General features: G+C 34.1%; 1 protein-coding gene across 4 annotated transcripts in view; it reads right to left on the bottom strand.

Annotated features, from left to right (window-relative positions):
• Positions 1-19993, bottom strand: part of EPC1 (enhancer of polycomb 1) — a 108271-nt gene that overhangs the window by 3156 nt on the left and 85122 nt on the right. For 3 of the 4 annotated variants that reach the window (XM_040451037.1, XM_040451036.1, XM_040451034.1), the window contains 12 exons: positions 15617-15762; positions 15023-15229; positions 14494-14642; positions 13441-13600; positions 12018-12194; positions 11847-11936; positions 11616-11764; positions 9313-9665; positions 1849-1967; positions 1682-1768; positions 697-838; positions 232-595 (listed from right to left, as the gene is read on the bottom strand). In XM_040451037.1, the coding sequence (XP_040306971.1) occupies positions 232-595; positions 697-838; positions 1682-1768; positions 1849-1967; positions 9313-9665; positions 11616-11764; positions 11847-11936; positions 12018-12194; positions 13441-13600; positions 14494-14642; positions 15023-15229; positions 15617-15762 (2143 nt within the window). The remainder of the gene's footprint in view (positions 1-231; positions 596-696; positions 839-1681; positions 1769-1848; positions 1968-9312; positions 9666-11615; positions 11765-11846; positions 11937-12017; positions 12195-13440; positions 13601-14493; positions 14643-15022; positions 15230-15616; positions 15763-19993) is intronic. The other variant, XM_040451035.1, reaches the window with a different exon arrangement.

Here is a 19993-nt window from a genome sequence, read left to right as displayed (position 1 = left end):
ACTGTCAGTGCAGAGCCTTATGTGGGGCTGGATCCCACGACCTCAAGATCATGACCTGAGCCACTATCAAGAGTTTAGACGCTAAACCGACTGAGAGACCCAGATGCCCCTATACATTTTTAATGTATATAAGGAAAGAGCAAAAAACACCAATAAGTAGAGAGCACTGCTAGAGGATTTAAGTTAGGGCTCATATTTTTCAAACATTTTAGGCTTAAAATAACTACTGACCTTGGAACTGAATCTACAGAAGATGAAGATGGAACCTTGGAAACTTGACAGTTTGCTGCGGCAGCCAGCTTTAAGGCAGACGATGGAACAGCACTTAAAGTCCTAGGTATATGTCGTGCATTTATGGGGGCAATAGAGTTTACAGTGGCAACTGATGAAGGTACAGTTAATCGAATGTTGTTCCCAATCAGAACCTGAGTTGTTGCAGAATTGGCAGCGGTTACTTGATGACTCAGTGCACTGTGGGAACTTGAAGTCTGTGTCATGTTTGAAGGCTGTAACAAAGTTGAACCTGCCGTTGATGGACTCGTATGTACAAGTGCTGTTGGTGTAGTACTACTGAGGTGTAAGCCCTTGTATACTCCTAGAGAAAAAGAAAGAAGCATCTAAACAATGTACGACTTTGCTGTTTATTAGAGATATAGGTTACAAATATCAGAACAATTTAAATGTCTTTATCCTTACCTGAGGCTGGAAGGACGCCATTCACCCCAATTCCAAGCACCACATCATCCTTCATCTTGAATCCCATCAGTTGTTCTGATGTCACCAAAGCAGAAGCAGCAAATTGAGCACTAGCAGAATCCAAAGTCTTGGAAACAAAACCCTAAAAAGAAAATACAAAACAAATCTAATCAGCATCACTTAGTCTCAAATCAACATTAAAGTTACACAGGTATACCAAAATCAGTTTGAATATAAACCAAAGTGGCAAACCACTGAAATATCTTCATCTCTTTTGACAGTCATAAATTTGAAGAGTGTTCAAACAATATAAGAACGCAGGGATTATGAATTTTGATCTTCACATGTGACAGTATATAATACGGACAAATCAACTACAAAAATAAACCTTCTAGAATGTGGAAACAGTAAACCTCCAACACAAAGTGTCAGACAAGAAATATGCTAGTAAAACATTTCAGTGATTTGCAAATACATATAATGAAAAATGAGTATGTAAGCTTCTTTTACCTAACTTACACACACACACACACACACACACACACACACACACACCCCCCAAAGGTATCTTTGGGACAGGAAGATAACTATCCTTTTAGAACAGAAGTAACAAAACATCACATCATAACTTGGCCTAGAAATTAAGAGGCCCTTTGAATTTTTTTAAATGAATTTTCCTCCAAGATGCTTAGATTCAAATTTCAGCCTTCAAGCTTTAAATGTGTTTCAATGGCAAACATTTATCATCCTTTAGGTTTAAAAGTGATTTCATTTAATAGTAAAAGAGGTTTAGTATGTAATTTAAGATAAATTTTAATAATAATTAAAATAACGAAGAAAATGAGCTGGGTGAGATCATATACTAACAAGGAAAATTCACAGACTATAGGACAGACTTGGAAGACAGTGTCTTGATCGCATTTAACTATGGTTTTTAGCTTTACTTTTTAAAATAGGGAGCAGAGGCAACAGCTTCCATACTCACCTGTAATGTTCTTTCTAAACCCTGTATAGAATGGCTATGATGTAGATTCAGGCGAAAGCCACTTTTCTGCTGGTTAGATGCAAGGTTCTATGACAACAGTTGGTAATTAGAGATGAACTCTGGTGGGAAACAATGAGGGATAATCATAAGACAGACAAATCCCTCACCTGTGAAGTGGTGGTGGAGGAATTACTATTTGCTTGCTGTTGCTGAATTTGTGCAAGCTGCTGTTTCTGCATTAGTGCCAGTTGCTGTTGATGTTGCTGGTATTGTTCGGCTGTAAATGCTGAACATAAAACGAGGAAAGACTTTATAAAAACACACAGATACCACACATATCTTACAATACTAAAACAAATTTCAGCATTAAGAAAATTTTTGTGTAAAATTAAAGCATTTGACAAAGGCTGATGATCCTGCTAAAGATCACTTCCATATGAAAAATTCAGCATTTTTACAACCACATTTATCAGGAGTGGCTGGAGTTTAAAGAAAAACAAAATTATAAACTTCCTGAGTTATAACAACATAGGAAAGAGAAATGCTCACTTCTCAAGTTTCAGAACCATTATTTTTATAAGCTGTGACACTTGTGCTAGACAGTGTAAAAAGGTAATCCAGCTTTTTAAATCTACATATTTAGAATTCAACTTGGCATGGAGCTTGAGAAGAAATCTGGTAATTACCATTTGGTTTCTAGTTTACTCATATCACTGTCCCAATGCATTCAGATGATTCCTAATAGTTCTGTGTATAAATACTAATTGTTCTACATATTTTCTAATTTTAGCCATTACAAACATTCCCTCTATATGGAATATAAGGTTGTTGGTTTATTACCTTTTTTTATTTTATTTTTTAAAGAACTCATCCTTTAGCAGGAAGACAAGAGGCTCCAAATGTTAAGGTTAATTAATTTTCCCCACCCAATTAACCCACCTGGAAAAAATCCAGTCAATAAGAACGGAGTTGTTTATGTTGATTTACTGTACAGAATGATGTCTGAGGAAAGACACTGTGTTATGCTACTTATGTTTGTCTATGGAGAGCTCAGTTCTAAAAAAAACAAACAAAAAAATGTTCATTTATTACCCCCCAAAAAAGTGTGTGCAGTTTTTAAAAAGGAAACCTTTTTCTTTTTCTTATTTTTTGCCAATTAAAAAAAAAGGAAAAAAAAAAGGGTACATACAATCACAACATCTGACTTTAAAGGCTTCTTTAAGAAGCCTGTGGTGTTTGGGTAAGAAATTATTTCAAAACACAAAAAAGGTTATCATGCATCCCTGAATACCAGGGAATCTATAAGTCATGCAATGCAAATTTCCTCAATCTAAAGTTTAATGTTTTCAAAACACTGTCCACCAAATTTCCTGTTGTCTTTAATTGCATTTTAGTAATTTAGTTGAAGACAGTTTCACTTTATCAAGTTTTATAATTTTCACTCGTAACTCATAAAGAAACTTTATCTTCCAGGATACAGCCTTTCTGCCTAGTACCACTACAAAATGTTCAGGTAGAAATTCTACCATATTTTCAATGGATCAGGAAATTATGAAATAATATTTAGGAAAACCTCAGAAGTTATTAGTGTCTACACAGGCTTTATTTACACTTGAATTGAACTAAGTGCTTACTTAGGCTACAAGAACAAAAACATAATTTCTTGTAAAAAAACTTTCATTGATATCTGTCCCTTGATAAGTTTCTTTTCCTACTATGTTGTATTTCTCAGATCTGAATACTACAGGGAAGACTTTTACTGGTAATAGGATAACCTGTAAATACGGACACAAAGTAACTTTGTGTCAAAATGTTCATTTCCATACAATAGAAATGTGTTGAATCAAAACTTGAAGAAAACTTATAAAAATTAATGCTGCCCTGAAAGATGGTTTATAATTACTGTAACATTTATCTTTAGGTTTAAAAAAATCCGTAAAAAGCAACTTAATTTATTAGTTTTGCTAGTATGTTTTTGAGATTTATGTTTTAATTTCCTAAATTTGATTGAGTTGCCTAAGTCTTGAATTCCCTAGTAGGGGATGCTCAATAAATATTTTAAGAAAGGATCATTTCTGCAAGGTCAGGTCATTACATATCTAGAAAAACAGTAATTTAGCATTCACTGGAGACCTGTATATAAAAAACTCCATTTATATGAATGAATATATTCTTTTGCAGAACTCTGCTTGTATTTGTGTACACTTTAATAAAAAATTTAGCAATAATAAATTGGAAAATTCATTTGAATAAAGGTTCCAAATATTTTTGCGGTAATGTAAGTTAACATTTTAATCCTGGTCTCTGAATTTCACTTTTAAACAACTGTTAACTTCTTCCTAATACAGATTTAGGAATAAAAATGCACCTAACACTCATCATGACTTTAGATCAGTATTGTCAATCTATTGCTTAGATATTATTACACCTCTGGAATAGTTACGAAATTTTCCCCAGACATTTTAAATAAATGATATAAAAGACACGCATATGTTGAGCAACATATAAGCTGTAAGTGAAGGTAATAAAAACCATAGGTGTAGGGGCCAAGAAACCTTGATTTTTTTTTTTTTTTTCCAGCTCTTGGCTCTATTGTAACTATCTGAGTATACCTAGGCAAGAAACCGAACTTTTAGGGCTCAGTATGTTCATCCAAAATATTAAGTTAGGTGATCACTAAAGCCTTTTTCAGCCATGCGATATAAGGATTTTATATTTCTTCTGAGAAATAAATTTCTAATCCTTCTAAAGGCTATATGAATAAGTAGGAAAAGCCTGGACAAAGGTAAGGTAGTAAATTTGGGCAAATACAAAACAAATTGGGTTTTATATTGTTATTTATACAGAAAACTGAGAAGACTTCAGATGGCATTCTAATTCAAAGTTTAACGAAATGCTAAGTGTAAATAAATAAAAATGACCACAATCCCTATCACGGTAGAAGGTGTTAAGGTTGTATGTCTACCTCCAGACAGGGCGTGGTAGTCAAGTTTGCAATTTACTTAAGGATGGACAAGATGGTTTCATGAACAGATGACCAAACTTAGAATCAGAAGCGTTTCACAGAACTCCAAATTTTGAGATTAGGAGGCATCCTTGGTGATTTCCTCCTACCACTTCACACTAAAGATGAAGAAACTTTCATCTGAGGTCACAAAGATAGTTAACAGTGGAAGGGGGAAATCCATCCCCAAACCGAGATTTTAAATATGAAAAGAAATAGATAAAAGTTTTAGATTTAATACTATCTACAAAAAATAATCAAACTTTTTATATACCCAACAGTGTGACTCAAGTGCTTTAAAAAAGCAAACAGCCTCATATATAGAACACCTGACAGGAGTCTAGGTATGGGAGAGGAGTCACGCTAGGGACATGACTAAAAGCTGAGAAGAGGGAAGAAGCATGGTAAGACTTCAAATATTTGAAGGATACTATGATGTTGGAAAGCAAGAAACTTATTCAGCATGCTTCTAAGGGTAAAAGAGGAATCTGTAGATTTAAATTTAAGGAGGCAGCTTTTGTTCAATATATGGACGAACTTTCTAAACAAGATTCCGAACTCTAGAATAACCTGAAAACTGCTGAATGTGCCCTCCCTAGAGGTGTTTAGGCAAAGGTCTACAATGACCACTGTTGTTTTGGTAGCTGCTAATAATTCTCTGGGGTAGGAATTTAGATGAAATAATCTAAAATGTTACCAGTCTGCTTGGACAAAGAAAATATTATGTGGTAACCCAGCACCTGGAATAGCCTATAGTTCAACCTGTTGCTCTTTAAGTCACATTCCTGCAGCTGGAGCAGATCAACTGAAATGATCCGAAGTGGGAGTAGTGAGCATGACAGGTACTTAGAAAAAAGTTAATAATTTGAAAATTCAGTTTGAGAAGATAGATTTAAGATTACCAAAATGTATGTCGTTTAGTTTGTGAAAACAAAGACAAAAAAACAAAAAACAAAAAAACCCACCAACAACAAACCCAAACACCTATTTTAAAAGAGAATCCTCAATTAGAAATTTCTTTTAGCAGTAGTCAGAAAATTATTTCGATACAGGAAAAGGTAACTTTAAATAAATAAATATAAAATGAAATGACTTTAGAAAGTATTAAAGTATGATCCCCTAAGTCAGCAAGCTTGAACGAAAGTTTTGAGGTTCCTAAGCATTTGTCAGCCACCCAGAAATCCAACCTGAAAAAAAAAAAACATGGTATATTGCCATAGATGGCCAAACATGACTGAACCTGAATTCATTGGGCCACAAATTACTTGCACATGAGATTATCTGTGGCCCAAGCTTCCCCTTATTGTGAATATTCTTGTACTTCAGCATAGAGAGAACTATTAATTTTACTATGGGTGCTACTCCAGACCCTGCTGAGGATGTAATTCTGAACTGTGAAACACACTTGGATAAGGATTAAGGTCCTACAATTTTATAAAATCTAACCATAAAAATATTTAAGGTTCAAACTAGAGTTCCTTTTAAAACTTTATGTTACAATTTTTATGAAGTAAATTGCACTAATTTAAGTAAGCTACAGATCCTGAGACTTAGAACATCATTCCAGCTACATATATCCTATTAACTTATGAAAATAAGCCTAATCTGTAGAATGCTGATAAAATTTCAGTGGGAACTAGGAATTCAAATCCTGAACACAGAATGGTGATTTACAAACCACTTTTCTACTTACAGTCTTTCAAAATTATATAGTCCTTTCTAATTATGAAAAAAAGGTGTTAGTTCTGATATCTCGTATCCCCGAAACTCAAACGCATGCAAATGAATACTTAGTCACTGAACAAACATTAAATTTTCAAAGGTACTTTTACAGATTAAAAAAAAAAAAAATACTGTACTTGGAAACTGTCCAAATCATATATTAACTGAAGATTAAGATACACAATTTAGCCATACATACTAAGATCTAGTCCTAGAAATTCTAAATAGGCATATAGTTAAGTCTTCCCAAGTTCCTCAGCACTGTGTCATTCTGCTGTGTGTTATCCAGTGGACCAAGCACTCTGGTACCTGACTAACCAGACTACCTAATGCCAGACTAACCAGGTTACCCATCTGGCCACACAACTATGCAAAATGGCCAAGACTGGGAAGCAAGCAAAAAAATTCTGAGCACCAGAAACTATAAAAGTTGGTGTGTTAAATAAAGCTCATACCTTTTACTAAAAATAATGGACTCTTGATATCCTCATTTAGAATTTCCTATTTGAAAATGAGAAGAAATAGGCTCTTGTAGGTGATTATTTAGGAAAACGACAATCAATTCAGAGGGTATATCACTATGCCACAACATATGAATAAATATTGGTATTTAAAACAATGACAGAAAAAAATGGCTAAATCAAAATACTTGGCTTAAGCAGTAGGCAAGTAAGTATATATCAATTGACTCCTATCTTATCTAATAGTTAACTTCCAAAGTCAGTATGGTAAAAATTAAGCCTTGAAAATTCCTTTAGAGTGTGCCATGATGGATGTTATCTCTTTCAATAAGCTCAGCAGTTTTTCCTCTTGCATCAGATGAGATCAATTTTTGTGGTTGAGTACCAGATTAAATAGTTTGGCTTGTATCTGGGGGCCATGCTATATGAAAAAGTTTATCTTTAAAATTATAATTACACTGATGGAGGTGAGATGCTTCACCTATGAATGAAGGTGGCACCTCAGGAGGCACTGACACTCTGTGAGAAACAACAGATTCACTTCTGCCATTGCCAGAGTGGCCAATTCTGGAGACTATATTCTTTCAGTAGAATTGTATTCATAATCCTATATACTTTTTGAACTGTTAAAATTTTATTTTTTCTCCAGGGGCCTATAGTTGAATTTTTTAAGTTAAATGTACTTATGATATGATTCTACTATAATATACTTTATAGAGCATAAAGAGAAGAGCTTTAGGTTTCTTGAGTATTCACAAATAGCAAAAAATAAAGCATTTCCCTATAGCAATCTGTAGGCAACTATTCTCTAAGTATACAAAAGATCTAGTAAAAATTAAGGGAAAATTGAAAACAATTAAGTGCAATGACAAAAAACTGATAAACCCATTTTCTAAAAGTTGTATATATGGGCAAGGAAATGATTAAAAAGAAAATCACAGTTACTAAAAATTTTTTTTCAGCTAAACTTTTGGTAATACTACTACTGTTCAAAGTTCACCTTTCAATATTCTTTGGCAAACACAAATCAGGTAAGTTTCATAATATCAATGCTTACTTACGTAGTATAGCAAAACAATTTACATAAAAAAAGATCATTAAAAGATCCTCAGGATAGTTATAAAATTCAACTCCTCTATTCTTTTTTATTAAAGATTTTATTTTTCTAAGTAATCTCTACACCCAATGTGGGGCTCAAACAACCCAGAGATCAAGAGTCTCATGCTCTACCGACTGAGCTCACCAGGCACTCCCTCAACTTCTGTATTTAAGGACTGAGAAGATGGGGATTGACACAACATGCCAATTTTCTACAAGAAGTCTCAAGGAATTTATAGAGCCTAAAAATCTATCAGGGAAAACATATTACATGTTTACACCCCACACTATATGTTTCCTTCATATTGAAAAGTTATTTTGATTTTTAAGACTGTAATAGCAGAGAAGATTAACTTTCCATGATATATATACACTCTGAAATTAATGGAACTATACTACTCTGTTAGGCCTCAGAATAATTTAGATGATCTAGCTGATTTCTGAAATGTGATTATTTTTCTTATGAACTAAGGATTTCCATTTCACAGAAGTACTTGTTTTCTAGACACAAAGTAAATTGGTTTATAGAACCTTTTCTGGAGATCTTTAACAATAAGCAGCACGTTCTCGTATTTGTTAGAAGGTTTGGCTGTACCTTACCAGATAATTGGGGCGATGCAATAAATATCTTTACAGTCCCTTCAAAATGTGTATTTAAATTATCTTTACAAAAATCTGTGGTAACATAATTTTAACAGTGAATTTCTATAATCTACATGCTTCGTATAACACAGATTTATGCTTTAAAATAGAAAGCTAAAATCTTAGGAATATTTTAAGACAGCATTTATTTTAGACACATTTCACAATATAGCCATAATGCTAAAGCAGATATTATCTAGAGATGTTTCCAAAATTACAATCCTATAAAATTAAAATAATCCTTTAAATATTTAAATATTGTTTTCTGAAAAATTATTTTCCCTCTTATAAATTGTTCTGCATTACTATCATTAGGTAAGGCTTTTGCATATCTACTGACTTGCTGGTCTACTTTTACAGTTTAAAAAAAAGACTAGAGAAGTGTCCAAGTATAAAATAGTAACAATTAACAGCCCATTTTCTTATTATTTGAAAATATAATTGCTGAATCAGGAATTGTGGTTCAGAGTGTACCCAGGAAACAAATATCATATATTAAATAGTAATAATTCACCTTTGTAATGTGGGTTTATTTAAATGAGAACACATGTACAAACATTATTCAAATGAATACTTTACCGAGTCCTTTTTTTCTCTCATTATTTTGAGGGAAAAGGACTTTTAAACTTAAATAGACCACATACTCAAAAAATTAATGAACCTGACATTTCTATAGAAATGTACATCATAACAAAAACACATACCAAAATGTGCTGAACCACTGCTACTTTTACTTTGCGTGGAGGTACTGCATGTCTGGGTCCCAGGTTGTGCTGTTCCTGTTCGATTTATACTCCTATATAATTTTCTACAGGAGAGTTCATCATTGTCACTGTCATGTAGGGATGGTGTCCGAGGCCTAAAATGCCGCCATCTACATGATTTGATATTGACTAGTATCTGACTGAGGTCTTTAGAGAAAGATTTGTCCGAGGTATTTGTTTCTGAGGTATTGGCAAACTGATTGACTGGAGAATGTTGTGGAGAGGAAAGCATTTCCAAATCCAGATGGCGAAACATACTGTCATAGTCTGAGTGAGCTCTGTCCAGTAAGACCCTATTAAAAATAAGGCAGGGAACATATATGTAAAATAGCTATTCAAAAATTATATTAAAAAGACCCACTCAATTCCCCCAAAGCCATCTCAGACTAAATGTTTAAAAGCTATGAATTTGATTATTTCAGTATTTGGCTCCTATAGGCTAAACTCCCAATTTCTTTTCTTTTTTTAAAAAAATTCTCAACTTCTGATAAAAGTTCTTTTACTTTATAATTATCTGATTAAAGAGAGTACTCCACCTTAAAGAATAACGTATACTATTCATTTTACATCAGTAAGAGTCAACAGTTCTAGGAGTTGGTCTACTAGTGTAAGTTACTGATAAAACATGAGAATATTTTTCTTTTCAAATTGCTTTTCAACCAAAGGTTTTTATTTCCATTACAAAGCACCAAAATACGTTATAAAATACCTGTTTTCTATTAAGCAAACACTTCATTTTTTTTTGACAGGGGTAGGGGAGAGGTAGAAGTGCAATAAAAAGTATGCGATCTTTCAGATATTTTACATCATTAAGATTTCTTTATTTAAAAATTATTTGTCTTTATGTTTTTGAGAGAGAGAGAGAGAGTGCATGCAAGCAGGGGGGAAGGGGAGAGGGAATAAGGGAGGAAGAGAGAGAGAGCGAGTGAGAGGGAGGGAGAGAGGGAGAGAGGGGAAGAAAATCTTAAGTAGGCTCCACACTCAGTGCAGAGCCTGTGGGGCTCAATCCCACGACCTTGGGATCATGATCTGAGCCAAAGTAGAGTTAGAAGCTCAACAAACTGAGCCACCTAGGCACCCCTCATTAAAATTTCTTATAGACAAAGTATTTGATACCCACTACTCTAGAGGATATACTTTTATGTTATTTATATAAACTTTATAAAAATGATTCTATCTTAAAATGCTACCACTGATAAATGCTAGTACAGAACAAAATACAGCCAACATAGAGAATTTTGACTACTATTGATGTCAACACAATAATGGGAAGAAAAGCACTAAATAAAATATATTTTGGTGCTCAGACAACTCTAAACTTATGTTTTAAGTGATTAAAAACTGAAATTAAGATTCAAAAATGAAAGAAACACATATATAAGCAATAATTCACTATAAATTATAAATAATTCAAAATAAATTCACTATAAAAAATTCACTATAAATAATTCACTATAAATTCACTATAAATAGTGAAAATAATTTCACTATAAATTCACTATAAATTAGATTTTTTTCCCAAAAGCACCTTATGTTCTGCCTTATATATTTTTTTTCACCAACATAGGAATAATTTTCTTTTTCTGCACTTTTATGTGCTCTGTAATTCCTTCTTGCCTCCTGCACAAATACACAAAGTCTTACATAAAGGCATCTAGAATATACATGGGTTGGTTCCATCACGTTTAAACAAAAGAAGAGCGATTAGATCCAGAAAAACTGGGATGTCAGGGTCAGGTTATGCATTGATCCTGGATCCTTTTCACTAATGAGTTAAACGACTTAGTATACTAGTTCTATGACATTTCTTCTTGTTGTTGTTGTTTGATTTTTAATTATTTTATTTTAGAGACAGAAAGTGTGAGCAGGAGAGAACGGCAGAGGGAGAGAGAGAATTTTAAGCAGGCTCCACTCTCAGCATGGAGCCCTATGTGGGGCTTGATCTCATGACCCTGGGATCATGACCTTAGCCAAAATCAAGGGTTGAATGCTTAACTGGCTGGGCCAGCCAAGTGCCCCAAGTTTTATGACATTCTTAGCCTATTCAATCCTTTCTCCTAATATCTCCCAGAACTTCTGAAATAACTTTTTGCAGTTTCTATAAGGATTTTAGTAAAAACATCAGTTAAGAACAGCAAATGGGAACAAATGAACTACTGAGAAGGATTACCTCATTTTCAGCCCTAGATCTGACTCCCTACTGTCTAAAATATCCCTATGCTAGGAGTACAGAAATGCCTTACCTTCCACCGCGCCCAACCCGTCTTCGTGCAAATCCAATACACCTTTGGGGTACGGTGAGGGTAGTTAAGCAGTATCTATATCGTACATCCCCTAATCCTCCATCTTTAGGACTAGTCCAAGGCCAGTTGCCAGTTTGGTCTAAGTGAGGCTTAAAAAAAAAATCTAAATTATTTCATTTTGTCAATTAAAGGTGAACAGTTTATTATTGAAAAAGAGAACCTGAAACTTACAGCATAGTACTGACAGCCTGCTTTCCTACGGAAAGCAAAAGGACCATCAGGATCATTTTCTTCTTCAGCTTCTGAAGAGCCAGACAAAACCTTTAAATAAAATGAAGTGAGTCAAAACACGTGACTTCTTACATCCCTCCTCTATATTCATAGAGAGTTTCTCATATTTACCTGGGAGAGAGGTTCTTCATCTGAGCTGGGAAAGTCATACTGATTTAAATCTTTAGCATTAAAGACTGGCAGTGCGGCAGGACTCGTCTGTTGAGGAGTAGCAGCAGCAGACGATGGTAAGACTTTGGGTTTCTTCTCATATTTACGTTTAGGTCGGATAAGATCAGCTTTATCTTGCTGCAATAAAGTCATATATTAATCAAACTCTAGAAACCATGTTCATCAAACGTACAGTTTGGGTAAGTTTTAAAAAGAAATTTATAGCTATAATGAAATCATTCATACTCAGAAGACATAGAAGACTTTGTTTTGTCATCTTTTACTGTAAAATCTTATAGGTTGGTCTCTGTGACACATGGGTATGTTCCTACAACCTAAACACAACTTCATAAAATATTTTGTTTCAGTTAAAACAGAATAGAAATTCTTGAGCTTCTGAAATCCTGCAGTTAGTATTTACCATTGGCTCCTGTACCTTTTTCTTAATTTTCTACGAAAAATCCAGAAGAGAATTAAAAAAGGGGGATCTAGTCTTTATTTTAAAGAATTAACAAATCAATTTTGGGAAAATAATAATGAAAATAATTTTACAGATACACAAAGCAAACCTCAGATAACTATTACCATACTGGAACATAAAGTTATAATGTGGAGGTGTCACAAAAATAGAGTAGTAAGGATTTGAGAGCTGAACAATAAAGGCTACGTGGAGTGGCGAATTTGAGCAGTTTTAGATGATAAAGAGATGAAATCATTAAACAGAGGAAACGCAGGATAAAATACAAAAGCAAGAGTGAATGAGCTGATGCACTGAGTGATTTTAGAAATATGTATGGCAGGTAACAGCAAAGGCTAGAAGTATGAAGTATTCAATAGGCAAGAAAGGTTAGAGGCAAAAAATAATCCTTGTTGGAAAGAAAAAGTCATGACAAGTAGCATGGTTACGTACATATGCTAAATATTTATATCAAGTTTCAATTACAGTTTTTTTGGGAAAAGTTAATTGTTAAAAAGTTAATCTATACGGTATCTCCCTTTACAATTCCTCCTGCTGCATCGACAGGCTAGCCTTGAATCACAACCTGACTTTGTGGCATATTTCACAGTAAGATTTATATGGGTTTTCTTTCTTCACTCTAATGATAAAATACCATTCCATTATCAGCTATTGTTATCACAAAAATTTTTATCACCTTATTTGCTTTTTCTTTTTTTGCATTTTTTAAAATGTTTATTTTTGAAGGACAGAGAGACAGAGGGTGAGTGGGGGAAAGGCAGAGAGGAGACACAGAATCCAAAGCAGGCTCCAAGTTCTGAGCTGTCAGCGCAGAGACTGACACAGGGCTTGAACTCATGAGCTGTGAGATCACGACCTGAGCCGAAGTTGGATGCTTAACTGACTGAGCCACCCAGGTGCCCCTACCTTATTTGCTTTAAACTCCTTCACATCCATTGCTTCCTGATGTTTAAATTGACTGCTATTAGTAATAGGGATGATGGGGATGGCATAGGTAGGTTTCATTGGTTGTCTCTGTGCCATGACCTCAGACATGATCTCTCCATTGTAGTCACCCAAATTATACCTGAAATTATAAAACAAAATTAAAAAAAGCTTAGAAAGTTAAAGTTAGTTCTGTACATAACTATTAATACCTGATACATAATTATAAACACTGACTAGACTTAAGATTACAAAAACTTTGACTATTTGCTGAATGCTTATTAAAATTAAAGATTACATAATTCCTTTTGTTTCTTCTGTTTAGTTTTTGGCTTAAAGCTTTATCTTGGCACCATAAGTAGATGACTGTTGGAAAAAAAAAAAAGGCTCGAACTATAACTTACCAATTTTGGTGAAAGATTTGGTGGAGATGTTGAAATTAATGCCTAAAATGGTGTTGAGGAACTTTCTGCTAATTTGAATTGCTTTGTGCTTTACTATAAAACTAATTTTCCTGAAACAAATTATAAGAAATTGAATAGTGGTTTTCTTTGGAGATACTGACTGAGAAATAGGGGAGTGAGGCTTAAAGTTTTCATTGTGTACTTTCTTGAATGATTGAATGTTGAGATTATGGGCCTTTTCCCCTCCCTTCTTTACACTTGTCTGTAAAAACAAAAAACAAAAACCCAGTATGTGTTTAAAAAAAAAAAAAATCAGTACCATCTAGTGAGTAAATTAAAAGCTGTAGGACTGACAAATGTTCTCTCCCTCCCAGCCTTGCACTCAACTAAGGACAAAAGAATAAGCTTATACTTGGCATATTTCAATTTTACTGAACCCAGTCACTTTTAAAGAAAATAGAGGAACACATGTAAAATTAAACAAAGTATACCATATCACACATTTATAGAGTCTCTACTTATTAATAGAAGGTATTTCTGGGGTTAACTGCTTAGGTATCACACTTCAATATATAAAATGCTAATGGTACCACACTTCCTATTGAAGTATTCCTATTAAAGTATACTTTACCTCTTTTCCATAATTTCCAGTGTTAAGTGCAATAGCTCCCTTTTACTCTTTTCTCTTCTTTTTATCATCTCTAGGATAGTAACAGCCCGACTCAGATCTCGACGCAGCTTAAGCATTTTTTCATAAGAGGCTTCATCATTTTTGCGATTCTGCAAATATGGAGTTGCTTTTTGAATGTCAATAACATTTCTAACTAGTGGCATTCTGAACACCACTACTAACATATAAGAATAGATATATTTGATAGGTCAGTTAGAATTTTAAAGATACTGAAAGGGAATATGGACCACCAGGATCAATTATATATAGGATTTTTAAATAGTTTAACATTAAAATATATCATTAATAGCTATGTAATGAATCCTAAGGTTGATTCACTTTAAATTAATACTTTTCATTATTTTGTATAGAAAGTCTATTTAAACACAAATTAAAATACCACCCTTCAGATACTGAGATATTTGTAAGTATAAATAATTTTTCTTATATCAAAAAAAAATTACGAAAGAAGTTTTCCAAATTCACTTACTTTTCGAGTCTGCATTTTTTCAGTACGTCTTCTAAAAGCCACATAAGGATCATTTGTGCTGGAACCATCTCGCTTCTCTTGTTTTACTGATGGGATAAGAGATGGCCCCCGACAGTTTTTTCTCTTTTTAATCCAGTATTCATAAACTTCTCTAATTAATTCATCATCTTCTTTTAGCAGTAGCTTGGCTTCCTGCAGACTGACTGGCTAAATGTAAAATCATTATGTCATTTTCATAGAATACATACATAAGGTTCAAAAGTACTTCCAACTTTAATGACAATCGAAACAGCAATAATTAATAACAGCAAATGTGGAGTGCCTTATACATGTCAGCCACTGATGCTTTATTTTAGTTAATTTTCACAACAATCTTATCATGTTTATCATCTCTATTTTACAGAGGGGGAAAATGAGGCATGGAGAAATTTAAACGTATCACTCAAGATTATGCACGTTAGTACTGGGCAGATATGGGATATGAATTCATGCTTGTTAACTCCAGAGTCTGCTCACTTATCTTAACCTCAACATTATCCTATTTCCATATAGGTATGGAAACACACACTTATTATATATACAATGAAGTTGTACCTGCTGACCACTGCCTTTTTCTAGACGGTCAATCATCTCCTCAAACTGCAATGGGCAGATGTCCATTTTCTTTTTCAGTTTATTCACAAATACTTCATCTTCAGAATCCAAATCATAATCAGGCTGTTCAGCATCCAAACTAAAAGCTGACAGAAGAAACCATAAGCAATCATTTACTATGTGAATCCACTGACAAAAACCTCTCACAGATGTCTGGATAAAAACAAGAGCTAGATTTTCTAACAAAATAAGAAATATATGTTTCCCACATTTAAAGTTTAAGAAAGGAGACTATCCTTACTGTTAATAGAGACATGAGTCATAAAAGACAATGGATGTGAACCCTTCTTCCCACCTCAAAAGCAAATAAACTAGAAGCCATTAAGAACAGAAAGAGATTATCAAATGAATTGTACTATATGAAAATCTTATAGCTTAAAAGTGATGTAATATCGGCAATCTCATATGGTTTGACATAATATAAAAGGACAAGGTCTTTAAATAAGATTGTTTCTAGAATATTTAAGTCCTACCTAATAAATTATTTAACTACTTTACCAAATGCTTAGGGAGTGGTATTTAAAGCTGAAGTGTTAGCAGCCACTGCCAATAACAGTAATAGCTTTCACTCAATGAATGCACATCTGCTAAGGTTTGTTTCCTTATGACAATCACTGTCATGGTGATAGAAATGTGATGTATTTCTATATTTGTTAGGATTAGAAAAAAAAGGCCAAGAACCACTGCTCTATACTATATTATCAAATGTCCTTCAATACTTCCCAATATTAAACTAGGTTGACAATATAAATAAAATATCAAATAGCTTGATATCAAAATGTCTCACACCTTTCCCTTCCTTAACTTCCCATCATCTCAGAATCCAAATCCCTAGGACTGTTTGAGGTCCTTTTTGACCGAGTCTCTCCAATTTCATCAGTACTTTTTGCCGTAGCAAATATCATGTATTTCTTTTTTAAGTAATCTCTACACCTGATGTGGGGCCTGAACTCACAACTCTGAGATCAAGAATTGTGTACTCTATTGAGTGAGCCAGCCAGGTGCCTCTCAAATTTTATGTATTTCATACAGCATGCTATTTCATGTCTTTATATTAGCTATTTTCTGCTTGCCCACCTAGCAAATGACTGCAAACGACTAATCTTTTCAAAATCCAACCTGACATCAAGTCCTGTGGAATTCCTTCTTGACTGCCCCCCAACTAGTAAATGGTCCTTGTCACTTTTTGCTTTTTTAGAAGTTATGAACCCTCTCCCCAGAAAAAAGACTGTGTGAACATATAACATTCTGCATAAACCACCAGCAATTCAAATATCCCTAAAAGCTGTGGTACCAAGCTTAAAAATTCCTGTTCTAGATCAATGCCCTTCTTTTGTACTATTTTCTATACATACTTTATAATCTACCTGATAAGTATTAGAATATGACTGATTTCCTTGAAAGGAGGTATTGTGACTTATTTATCTTTGTACCTCTAGTGCAGAGACAGTAAACATGTTCATCTTGTATGCCAACTGTTTGCTGTACCCTACTGAAAAACATACTGATACTGCCTCTATTCAAGTGGGGAAAAAAACCCTGAAAAAGTATGCAGTCATCCATTAGTGGTATCTGTGATAAGTACAAGAGGGGGTCCTTTGGCTACCTGAAATCTACATCCTTGCTTCAAGTTTAAAATAGTACCTGGCCTATAGGAATCCAATAAATATTTGTAGAATTGAACATATTACATAGCATTATTCATTTTCCGTTTTGACCTACATTACACTTCTGTAACATTCCTAATTAAAATATTTAGACTCCTTCATTAAATATGTCTGTATACTGAGGTGCCTGGGTGGCTCAGTTGGTTCACTGTCAGACTCTTGATTTAGGCTCAGGTCATGATCTCATGGTTTTTGAGATTGAGCCTTGCGTTGGGCTCCCTACTGAGCCTGAAGCCTACTTGGGATTCTCTCACTCCCTCTCTCTCTGCCCCTCCCTTGCTCAGAGTACTATCTAAAAAATTAAAAAACAACAACAACTCTATATGTTATCATCTCAGCACTCATGTTTCTTATAACCCTTGGCCCTCCAATGACTTTCCATGATCTATTTGTTTGTTATTGCTATGTAAACAGAATTTTTGGAGATTCTGAAGTAGATTAAAATTAAACACTGTTAGATTAAAAATACTTGTTATCTTGGGTCCCTAACCAAAACAATCCATAGCTGTATTGTTCAACATGACAGTCACTAGCCAATTTAAATAAGATTAAATTAAAAACCTAGTACCTTAGTCACATTAACCACATTTCAAGTATTAAATAGCTACATGTGGCTAGTGCTATACCTGAAAGCACAGATTATAAAATATTTCCATCATCACTGAAAGTTCTATTAAAAAGTGGTGATCCTGATAATACAAAGAGCCAAACTGATACAGACCAACCAGCAATGTTCTGCTTCTTAAGGGTATTTTTATGTATTTTTATGGTCTCATTTATATATTACTTTGGCATCCTCTCCTATAAAATAATTTTTCAGATCAAATCACACTTACCAAACTTATTCACAAAAATTAAACAAACCCATCTACTATCACCTTATTATTGCCTTACCAAAATATATTTGACATACATTATATCATGAATGACAAGTCTCATCCAACATATGGAGGAAGGCAATCAAGACTGGGAAGGAAGATCCCTATACCAGGAGCGCTCCTGCCTTTTACAGAAGTTAACAAGTATCTGATGGTCAGACTGCTCTTGCCTCTGCAAGAAACTTTCCTTTTATAGTTGGTGCAAACACATGTAAGATCTTAAAATATAAGGAGAACCAAATCTTGTTCAGATATAAAAATATTAATACCCTAGAAAAATGCTAACATGTAAAAATTCACTTTAGGATTTCATTTGACGAAAAAAACCAAAGCCAATGTTTAACGTGTAATTTGGCTTCAGCCAAACCTGTCCCTTCCAAATGATAGCTCAACTGCAGCTGATAAAGATATAATGTATTTATCATGGTCCTAAAAATAGAGGAGTATCTTCAAACTTTCTGGGCCATGTTACTGAGTTTGTTCAAAATAGAAAATAGGGTCTATAGAGAAACAGGCAAATGGATTGCATCTTGTAATTAAGTTGTCAATTAAAATGAGACCTAGCTAGCCAGTAATTGCTTAAAAATAGGAGCCATATTGTAGAGGCTGACTCCTTTTAAAATATTTTGATAGGGATAAACCCAGATATGTATATGGTTAAACAAAATACACAGATGGAGGAGAAAATGCAGTAAAGAAATCTAAGCAAGAAGAACATAATAGTACATATAAATTGATTATTTTTAAGGGAAATACAAAGTAGTACAAACCACAGTCTCACGCTTAGAGTCAAGTAATAGAGATGAAATGTATATAAATGTTTATATAACAAAGGGCATATATATATATAGCTCAGACCATAACACTAAACAGCATTTTAAAAATATAAGAGGCAGGGGCGCCTGGGTGGCTCAGTTGGTTTAAGTGTCCAACTCTTAATTTCAGCTCAGGTCATGATATCATGGTTGTGGAATTGAGCCCTGCATTGGGCTCCACGATGGGTGTACAGCCTGCTTGGGATTCTCTCCCTCTCTCTCTCTCTGTCTCTGCTCCTCTCCCGTTTGCATGTGCACGCCCATTCGCTTTCTCTCTCTCCAAAGAAATAAACTTAAAAAAAAAATAGTAATAAAAGAATAAAACTACAAGAGGCAAACAGTGAAAGGATATATGGGTCCATCAAATGGCACAAATTGTGGATTAGAAACAGAATGTAATCCCTGATTGAAAAGAAGGCACACCATCCAAGGTTCAGGAGACATTTGTCAGACCAGGAATGGTAAATGGGTTTCAACTCAAGCACTAACCCTCAATGATTGGTAATATCGACTTGCAAAGTTCTTGAAATAAATGCTGAGCAGCAGAAAATATTGTTAACAGTGATATTTACTATGATGTGGTAGTATTTGACATCTTTGCCTTAGACCTATGAAGACAAAGCTATCATTGGCTAGCTAGATCATCAAAGTCTTCAACTTCTTTATATTTCTAAGTAAACAGAGCTTAGAGTCACTTCCAGAATGTACTTAAGGAGAATGAATAGAGAATCCCCGATTTGAAAGATTTAAATCACAGATACAAAATCCTTTTTGATAAAGTTCTGTGGTTGATTTTATGGATTTTATATGTTAGAACATAGTATCAGAAGAATAATGGGGGAAGATGGAGTGTTGCAGGGAGATGGGGAGGTAGGCAAAGGAAGGAGAAAATGCAATCTTTCAGAATCAGGGCATAAAGACAGGATACATCCATGCTGAGGTACTTTAGAAAGTAGG

The sequence above is a fragment of the Herpailurus yagouaroundi genome, unplaced genomic scaffold, assembly GCF_014898765.1.
Source record: "Herpailurus yagouaroundi ecotype Mexico unplaced genomic scaffold, PumYag 203, whole genome shotgun sequence".
Taxonomy (NCBI): domain Eukaryota; kingdom Metazoa; phylum Chordata; class Mammalia; order Carnivora; family Felidae; genus Herpailurus; species Herpailurus yagouaroundi.
Note: the sequence above shows the minus strand (reverse complement) of the source record. Positions and strands in the feature narration are given on the sequence as shown.